Genomic DNA, 10,410 nt, shown 5'->3' on the forward strand with positions numbered 1-10,410 from the left:
CTTGCATAATTAATGAGGTAGTTTATAAGGTTAATATCTACTGACTGATAAATAATAGGACTTTCTAACTCATGACATATGTAACTTGGACGAAGCAAAAATTATCAGATATAAATTATGCAAATCAAGACCTCATTTGCTTGATTAATGGCAAATTTCTGTAATAACTGGTATATGATGGGAATTTAATACTCAGAATGTTCGTTACTTAGGTAGAGATGAACATTTTCATACATGAATTATTCTACTTAGGGCTTGATTTGCATAAATATTCCGGAATGTTTGTATTTGGTGACTGATGACATCCGTGAATAGTTTCATCAGGTTTGTAAGTCATTAAATAAAGATACTCTTCTTATATAACCATATGGAGAAATGGAAATATTTTATGATTGCGAACACATCCATAGCAGCGACACCTGTGCTGCTTTATAGTTACGTGTTTTTTCACTCATTTTTTCCCAATAAAATAATTTTTTAACATTTACATTGGACAAAATGGGCAAGGTTCGATGTCTTATGTAGAGACCTACCAGCGAATTTGAACTTATTAATATTGGCGTTTTTTACATGTTTGGAGAAGAAGAGGAAGAAACTGAGCAAAACCAATATGTTAACTTCTGCGAAGGTAAACATATTAAATGACGACACAACAGCATTGCTCACGGATTTCTAATTCTGTATTACAAAATCGTATATTGTCATCAATAGATCGTCATACATGTAATTGGTCCTTTTCTCTTGCATGAATCCTTCAAGACTAACTAGCTATGCACTCACATGTCACATCTCAACATCCACTCCTTTTCCCTGATGTTGTCCCTTTATATTGAGATGAATTTGAGGGATTTCCTTAATTTATATTACATAATTATGTTTGCTGTAGATATACATATACATATTTAGCACGTCGGCAGAACGTACTGCACCTGCACAGAACCCCGTATTTTCGCATTTTTCGTTGGGTTTTTGGTCAATGTTGCATCAGAATTTTTCCTGTTGCAGAGGATATTCTTTCCGACACAACTTTTGGAAACTACTGTCCAAATGCTTACCTTATATGAGCGAATACGACCTTATATGAGACATTCTGCCGAAATGCTATGTACAATACATTACGGGTTTCGCGCAGGTGCAATACGTTCTGCCGACGTGCTTACATATTTAAGTATCTTTTGCTGTCATGAACAGAGTAAATCCACATTCCACAAGGTACATATACAAGATAATTTCTAGGTCTTATAACTTCAGAAGTTTTCAACATTTGATGTAGATTCTCGAATTTCTTTTCAATTTTTGAGGTTTGCATGTTTCACTGATGTAACAATTTCTAGCTAATTATAACTTTACCTTAAATTTGCAACAAATTAAGCCAGTTTACAGCTACATGTAGTATCATTATGAGAGAATATGACTATATTTTAGGAGTACATAGTGTTTCAGGGATTGCCACATATACAGACAGCTAAACAAATTCAATGTAAAATGTACAGACTATAGTATGGCAACAATAGGGAATAAATATGACAGCGAAAAGTACAAGTTGTGACAGCAATAAATGAAGCTATAATACTTATAGGTAACATTAATATAGAACAGTGTACAAGCTACCAGATAGCTAGCTACAATGATACAATTTGCTCTAGATAGATGATAGATGATGCAACAAATCAAGTATGATGTCCCAGTCCCAGTACAACGACCATGATATCTTTTATATATTGAAAGCTGTGAAGTTTTTTTCCCCATTTTCTGGAATGATCGGAAGATGTTCTCAAATTGTTTGCTGTGAACAACGTTTTGACTGACTGTTGAAGGCTTGGGGAAGTATCAGTCTGAATTTCAAAGTCACAGCACAGTTTCTTTGTAAAAGTCTCATGCAGTCTCTAAACATGCTGGCCCTTCAGTTAATCTGTGTACAGCAACCAGGGACCTCTGCTGTTCTACATGTACATACAGTACTACAGGTAGACACAGAAACATCAGCTGTCACAGCACAGTTTCCCTGCAGATACATTTGTATCTCCTGCTGTCTCAAAACACCATTGACCTACTGCTGTCCTGTGTATAGCATAAGGAACCTCTGCTGTCCGATAAACAATAAAGAAACATCAGCACATCAGCTGTCACAGCACAGTTTCCCTGTAAATGTCTTCTGCTGTTTCTGAACATCTTTGACCTTCTGCTATCCTGTGTACAGCATCTGGAACCTCAGCTGTCCTATAAACCATGACACAACCTCAGCTGTCATACAAACATCAGCTGTCACAGCACAGTTTCCCTGTAAATGTCTCCTGCTGTTCCTAAACATCTTTGACCTTCAGCTGTCCTGTGTACAGCATCTGGAACTTCAGCTGTCCTACAAAAAGTACCAGGCTGATGTCACAGCACAGTTTCCCTGTAAATGTCTTCTGCTGTCTCTAAGCACCCTTGACCTTCAGCTATCCTGTGTACAGCATCTGGACCCTCAGCTGTCCTACTAGGCGGAGAAACATCTGCTGTCCTACAGACAGTAGAGCTGGAGACCTCCACCGTCCTGTAAACGGATCCAGACGAGGAAACATGGCTGCTGGAACTGGTGGAGCTCAGGCTGTACCTGTAGGTGGAATTATGGCGCACCTCCACCTCCTGAAGGACACTTGCACTGTGCATCACTTCTGCTAGGTGTCGCTCATCAGACTGAATCACAGACTTGATGTTCTCCACAACAATCTGCACGGCTGGGGGAAGGTTTCCTACGGGCTGCTCTAGAAACTGGGCAACCAGGACTTTTGTATCTCTAAGGTCTTTACTGTCAACCAAGGATCTGGGTCTCTTTTTGTGATTTCTATGAGTCTGCTTCCTAAGCTTTGCATTTCCAGAAAGATTGAGTGTTTTTGGTCGTTCTGGTTTACTTTTTCTGCTACTGTTGCCCTCTGGATGACTGTCCTGAATTCCATGTGGTAAAACTTCTCTGAGAGGTTCTTCTTGCCTTCTGTGAACTGGTATCCTAGAATCCATGCTCACACTTGTGTCTCGAGTCTTGTTTTTTAAGTCCTGATTGACCCTGCTCACATGATGTGACACATTCGCATCTGAAATGTCTCTCTGTAAGGACGCTATCCCAACAGCGCCCTGTGGACTTGGTGTTGCATCAGGCAGGCTGAACTGAGGCACGAGTCTGAAGTTCCTGGTTGGTTCCTGTCGGATGTTTGTGTCGGTCCTCCTGTCCATCTGCTGTGTCTGTTCGTGAAACGCCTGCAGCACGCTTTCCAGACTCATATCCACAGCACGCTGCAGCTCAGCTGACTCACAGGTCCCCCCTTCCTGTGGACAACACAATCACAAATTTACACTTTCCACAACACTAAGTACATGTATATACCGGTATTCCAAGGTAACAGACATTCACTGCAAGTGGATAGATTTTAAGTGTTCAACTATAGACAGGTTTGACTTAATATATGTAGATACATGAATACATTGTACTGACCTTGCCATAGGACAGTAGAATGTACAAGACTTAGTATTACTAAACACTCTCAATAACAGGTACAATTCCCTTTCCTTTTATTTGCTCTCATTTAAAATGTTGTTACACCTGAGGGAAAATTTAGAGGGGGTGACCAAATAACATCAATATCATTTTACAAATTTTCAGATTAAAGGTTTTTTATTCCAGCCCTTTGTTTCCATTTTGGTGTCTTATTTCCTTTTTACTTACCACTGTTTGATAACAAAGAAATTAGTTTTACTTTACATACTGTATACATGAACACTGACCTTATTGGTGGGTGAGGTCTGTCCACTAGTAAAGTTGGAGGCTAGTTGTAGACTGTCCAGCATGTTGTTCAGAGTTCCAGAGTGAGACACAGCCAACATGGAATGTGAGACGGCCTGAGTTCCACAGGCCCCTTCTACACTGGGGCTCAACCTGGCAGCAGCATCCTATGTATACATGACAGAAACAAGTCAATTTGAAGCAAGTTTGAGTTAAGTTTGAGTCGAATTAGACCACCAAACACACCTGGAACAATGCTGAATTACTCCCAAATGGTTGGCTGGTGTTCTGCTGAATTATAGTCACATACTAGAGAAGTACATGTTTACCTTCAGACATGGTCTGTTCTGTTAATTCTTTCTCAACCACATTCACATACATGTACTACTAGTATATGGTGACAGGAGCACTGAGCAGACCTTGAAATTGCAACATTATGTAACCCAACACCAGTCACCATGGTGACAGACGTCAACAAATTATGTCATTGGTCAGGTTATAGGCACTGTTTGGAGAAGAAGAGGAAGAAACTGAGTAAAAACAATGTTTTCCTTCGGTAAACATAATAAACATAACTAGTACCAGTCAACCATGGTCAAACCCCCTGACTAACCCCCGAATGTTTTTAACATTTTGAAACATTTAACTGGCGCGGCTGAGTCTATGACAACATCCACATTCTTGTTGACTTGGTAAAGTAAATGTGATGCCAGCCTACCACAGAGGACTGTGCCTCAGTTGTCCACCTTGTGTCCACCTCAGTAATTCTGGCCATTGGGTCCACAGCTGAGTAAGGAGGGGGGTCCTCACTGGGGAAACAAGTAGTAGGTCAAGGTCAGTCATTGCGCATCAGGCACAGACTTACTAATTATGTATCTGTACTGAGAAGTCTTTTTGCTAGGCACAACATAAAGCAACTTCATATCTCTTATTGTGTCACATACATTTGTACTTGGGGTGCACAAGATCGAAATGACATGGGTTAAAAAGCCCGGTTTGAGTCCTGGTATTCCTGGCTAGATGCTGTTGGAAAAGGCACTTTACACGACTTTCCTCACTCCACCAAGTGTAAAATGGGTACCTGACTTTATATGGAGAGGTAAACAATGATAGGCTCTGCCCTCCAATACCAACCATGCCCTAGACACCAAGAATCTAATAACCCACTGCCCCTAATGTTTCCATCCATCCATCCATCCACCCATCCATCCATCCATCCATCCATCCATCCATCCATCCATCCATCCATCCATCCATCCATCCATCCACCCGTCCATCCATCCATCCATCCATCCATCCATCCGTCCGTCTATCCATCCATCCATCCGTCCGTCCGTCCGTCCATCCATCCATCCATCCATCCATCCATCCATCCATCCATCCATCCATCCATCCATCCATCCATCCATCCATCCAATTATCTATCAGTTTGAAGGCACCACTGACCTGAGTATGCCATGTTGTGAGATGTAACAGCCAGGAGGAGAGTAAGGAGGAGGGGGAACAGGCTGGACCATGTTGATGGCTAACATCTCGTCTTCCATAGGTGTACGTAACGAGTCGGTGGGGAGGACTGGTGAGGCCAGACTGTGTCCATACAGCATCTGTCAATCATAGCAGGCAAACAGATTATTCATTAATAAGTCAAGGAGTAAGTCAGGGAGTAACCTTTTTAGAGAAATTACAAATGTGCTTCCACAGGTGTACGTAACGAGTCGGTGGGGAGGACTGGTGAGGCCAGACTGTGTCCATACAGCATCTGTCAATCATAGCAGGCAAACAGATTACTCATCTTCAAAGTCAAGAATTAAGAAACCATTTGGAGAAATTTTGACATCTTGGTGGATTGTATTTTACAAATATAATGGAATCTAGGATTGCAGTCATTGATTTTTGTATGTTCTCAAAAAAAGTCACCTCCTCCAAAGCTCTGGCCTGGGTGCCATCCTCCATAGTCCATGGTAGCTAGCAACAATATGAAGTCAGCGGTAACTACGGAGGATGGCACCCAGGCTAGCGAAGCTCCACGTAACAGTGCTGACTCATAAATGCTCCAAAAGGCCAGGGTGTTCTGACTAGCCGTAACAGTCACAATTTCACAATACCAGCCTTGTATTCCTGTGGTTTAGCAGCATTTCTTTTGTGGGAACTTTTTTTATTTGCCCGTGTGCACTAGTTAAGGGGTCTTCAGAGGATGTCATTCCATAAAATTAAGTAACTTAGTGTGGCCCAACTGAAAGATTGCTAGGAGAGTGTTTGTCTCACCCTTTGGTGGTCTCCTCTCTTGATGAAGTGCACACCGCCCACCGCGACGGACATGGCACTGACCAGACACGACACCACACTGGTCCCACAGGTGGCCGACATCAGCTCCAACAGCAGGGTCTGGATACCCGCACAGTCAGTCACACCACCTAGCAGGCACTGGCAGGACTGCAGACAAGCATGAAACATGTCGTGATTGAATAGTTGGCTACTATTGATGGTTTGATTTGGTGCTTTTTTTACTCAAAAGTTTGAATCTGAATTAGTAAACTCAATGTTCTACGCAGGTCTGTCTTTCCTAGATTCTGATACAGGGCTCGAAATTCATTTTTGGCTAACCTAAAAAATTGGTTGCAGTTTGGGGTGCACCATACACATGTAAGATACAATAAGTAGAGTATCAGCAAATGTAATTAAGCGAGCAGATTATTATTGGAATGAGCAGAGCACTTTGGACTAATCTCTCTGGCTGTTCACAGCTTAGAGGTACATATCCAATATTTTGTCAAAAACATCTCTGTTACATAGCGGATCATAATAACCCCCAGCGGGAGTCTTCACGCTTCGTTAAAAATGGAAAAATCTCAGGATTTATTCCAAAGATCTCAATATTTCAGACGAAATCTTGAGATCTTATGAGACAATCTCAAGATCTTTAAGAAAATCTTAAGATGAAAACGAAAGGTCTCAAGATCTTTCAAGATATTTTTAAACCATCTTGAGATTTTTCCATATCATCTCGAGATGCTTTAAAAAATATCAAGATTTTTTTAAAGATCTCATGATTTATAAAGTAATCTTGAGATTTTTAAAGCATCTCGAGATGCTATGAAAACAACTTGGAAAGATCTTGAGACCTTTCATTTTCATCTTAAGATTTTCTTAAAGATCTTGAGATTGTCATGAAAAATCTCAAGATTGTCTCATAAGATCTCAAGATTTCGTCTAAAATATTGAGATCTTTGGAATAAATCCTAAGATTTTTCCATTTTTAACGAAGTGTGAAGACCCCCGCTGGGGGTCATTATGATCCGCTATGTAACAGAGATGTTTTTGACAAAATATTGGATATGTACCTCTAAGCTGTGAACAGCCAGAGAGATTAGTCCAAAGTGCTCTGCTCATTCCAATAATAATCTGCTCGCTGTTAATAATTATTATGTTTCATTTCTGACGAAAAGTACTGTTACAATGATTTTATTATTTTTCTGACACTTAGATGTTATGAATATGCTGTATACTATTATACATTTTAACATCTTTACTACTAAATATCATTACGTAAACCTACGAAAATATTTGGGTGCACATTAATTTGGGTCACTATATTACAGATGCACATGCACCCAGTATTACGAGCCCTGTGATAGAAATTAGTGCTCTAAGTCAAGATACAATTGTCTTGTAACATTACTCATTAGCTACGTTATGTACTAGTACTAACCTTGCCCAGGCCCTGTGATACGCAGGAGGCATCCATGGATGCTAACAGTGTGGTGCTCTGTCCAGCCAGGATAGCAGCTACCAGATGTAGCAGTACACACACAGCAGACAGGAACGTGAAAAAACTTACCTGTGAGAGGGGGAGAAAAAATGGCTTTAAAGAAGTAAAAATATACCACGATATGCACTTTTGTTATTTACAGCTAGCCTCTACCAGGCTTCGGAAGGCGGCTGGAAAGATTAGAAATCAGCCAAATAAAGAGATGATGACAATTGCCAGGGTGTTGGTCCACTAGCGAGTACAGTTTGCCGTACCCGGGTGCCTGGTAGAGGCTAATTTAGAGCCTGTATACATGAAAAACCTGCAGGGCAAGACCGGTCGTAACAGGCTGAATAAAAGTTCTAAACGGAAACTATGCAGCTGTAGGTGAGCGTAGTGCTTTTGGCTACCGAAGCTAACTCGCTAATGACCTGATACTAGTCTGGCTCCCAGGGTAATTCAGACAGTGATTGTCTATTCTGTAATGTACAGTACTTACTGCAAGAGACGTCTGCTGTTTCCAGGCTATCATGCCGACACCACCTGACAACATGGCCTGTAGAACAAGAAATTGTCATTTGATATTGGTGTTATGACTTATTAATGCACTACATGTATGACTTAATTGCTTTTGATATCAAATTAGCATACCTTAAGTCAAAATTGAGTAATTTTTATTCTACCACAAGCTAAAACTGACAATTCTGACTGAAGCAAGGGTTACACATTTAAAGGCTTTTCAGGAACATCCCATACTACATACATTTGTATTTTTTAGTGTAAATTGCCTTTCCCAGGGGTACAACATTGGGGCCTGTCCGGGGTTTGAACCCAGGACCTCTAGCTACATTCTGGGCTAAACACTTAAACCATTATAAGGGGTACATAATTCCATCTACCATTGATTAAACAAGATTTTTCTAATAGTAATATGACAGAAAAACATAATATGCAGATTTGCAACAAACATTGTCCCATGTTTCCTTAAATCAGCAAATTCAAAAAACAGTTACTCAACAAACCAACCTTTCTAGTCCATCTCTTTTCTCATTCATATTTAATTTTTGTCATTAAGGGTGAATAAAACAGGCTAATCCTGTTGACATGCTAATTCTGCAATTGAATACCTCCATAGTTTTTAGCTACTGAAGTGCATTACACAATAGTTGCTTGCCTTGACTTGTCTCGGCAGTCCATAGCCAATGTACAATTCTATTAGCCTCTACCAGGCTTTGGGAGGCGGCTGGAAAGAGTAGAAATCGGCCAAATAGAGAGATAGCATGCCAAGGGAGTTAGTCTGCTGGAGAGAACAGTTTGCTGCTCCCAATTTCTACTCTTTCCAGCCGCCTCCTGAAACCTGGGAGAGGCCACTATTCTATGGTCTCTTCTGTTTTTTATGGAATATCAGAAATAATATGCTATCTTTCTTTTTAAGAACCCAATACACAAATCGAGAAGAGTTTGAGTGAGTGACCTGGTGACTTGGCCAAACTACGGACACTACAAGCTTGTGCCATTTTTTCTCTCCCCCAATCAATAACTAATCTTTCCTTCCAACATCTGCTTGGAGATTAAATAATTCCCTCATCAAGGCTAATTCTGTTGAAATGCTTATTCTGCAATTAAATACCTCCATAGTTTTACAGCTAAGCATTTGCACAATAGTTGCAGAGAACTGGCTTAGTCCTCTATAACATTAGCATATGATCCATAAAAATGCAAATAGATGTATTCCCAAAGGATCAGCATCACTGGATCAGTCATATATATTAGTCATAAGGTAGCCATTGTGTGGGTTCTATGCCACTGTCGCTACTGGAAAAAAATATTAAATCTCAACGCAAATCTCTTCAACTGAGGTCGTGGACTGTGGAACAAGGAAACATGTGTGTTACACTGAAGTGGACAAAAAGCTGGGTAAATCATCAATAAATCTAATGAAGAAAAATCGTTTTAAAGGACTAAAAAGATCAAGATTTTATGGATAAAATTCTGCAAAATTGTATCCCGGAAAAGGGCATTGCTAGTCGCTAGAATATCATATCTGTGATGTTTTTGTCAATGGAAAACACATTTGGGACTACGTAGTGTTGTAGAGATGTTGGTGGTCATCGTGTGTGTGGTCACTTGGTCTACCAGGCACCGCGGATCGCTGTTAAAATTGTAGAAATTGGCCGAAATAAAGGAATGTATACCAGAGAAGATCCCGGGCCATAGAAGCTCCGATTCGCGACCCACGGGTCTTCTCTGGTATACTGTCCGTTTATTTCGGCCAATTTCTACTATTCTAACAGCGATCCGCGGTGCCTGGTAGAGGCTATGGTCAGTACTTACGGCGAAGCCAGCCCAGTAAGGACACGCGTTCCGGACACGACTGTATGTGGTCAGGGCTAGCGCGGCGAAGCTGACCGACACCACGGCGCAACCCAGCACGATCTGCAGTATCCCAAGGCCCAGGAGCATCGCTTGGGTCCGTCCGAGGTGGTTGTGTCCCCCAGGCCGCGCCTGAGTGACCACCAGGCCGTGCCGGACAGCCCGCATGTCCAGCCGAACTCAGGCCGTCCTTGTTGTCGTCTGATTCCTGTCAGCTGGGGCTGGTCACGTGGGCACCAGCCGTTGGACCAATCAGCTCGCGAGTTCGCCTCACCAGCTGGGCGGGACATTTAAACTTTATAGGCCTCACTAAGTTAACTTCTTGGTTCTTGAACTTCAAATTAAAATTAAAGGGGCGAGCGGACGAAATAGATAACGAAAGTGACTGTACAAAGAAGACTTCGTTGACAATAAATTTCAAATATCAGAATATGTGATTCTTTCATTTTTGTTGAAATGTTTAGGCCACACTGATTTAATTTTATGGATGACATCTAACGTAACGCACACATTGATTTTCGCCTGTTCT

General features: G+C 41.2%; 1 protein-coding gene across 1 annotated transcript; it reads right to left on the bottom strand.

Annotated features, from left to right (window-relative positions):
- Positions 1-2,130: 2,130 nt before the first annotated feature.
- On the bottom strand, positions 2,131-10,095 carry LOC109469017 (protein FAM189A1-like). Its single transcript, XM_019767405.1, has 8 exons — positions 9,843-10,095; positions 8,008-8,064; positions 7,470-7,598; positions 6,026-6,193; positions 5,207-5,364; positions 4,479-4,569; positions 3,763-3,927; positions 2,131-3,306 (listed from the first exon to the last, which is right to left on the bottom strand). The coding sequence occupies exons 1-8, from the start codon at positions 10,047-10,049 to the stop codon at positions 2,383-2,385; spliced, it is 1,899 nt and encodes a 632-aa protein (XP_019622964.1). The 5' UTR covers positions 10,050-10,095; the 3' UTR covers positions 2,131-2,382.
- Positions 10,096-10,410: the final 315 nt, after the last annotated feature.

This window comes from Branchiostoma belcheri, unplaced genomic scaffold (assembly GCF_001625305.1).
Source record: "Branchiostoma belcheri isolate BF01 breed outbred unplaced genomic scaffold, Haploidv18h27 scaffold2, whole genome shotgun sequence".
Classification (NCBI taxonomy): Eukaryota; Metazoa; Chordata; class Leptocardii; order Amphioxiformes; family Branchiostomatidae; genus Branchiostoma; species Branchiostoma belcheri.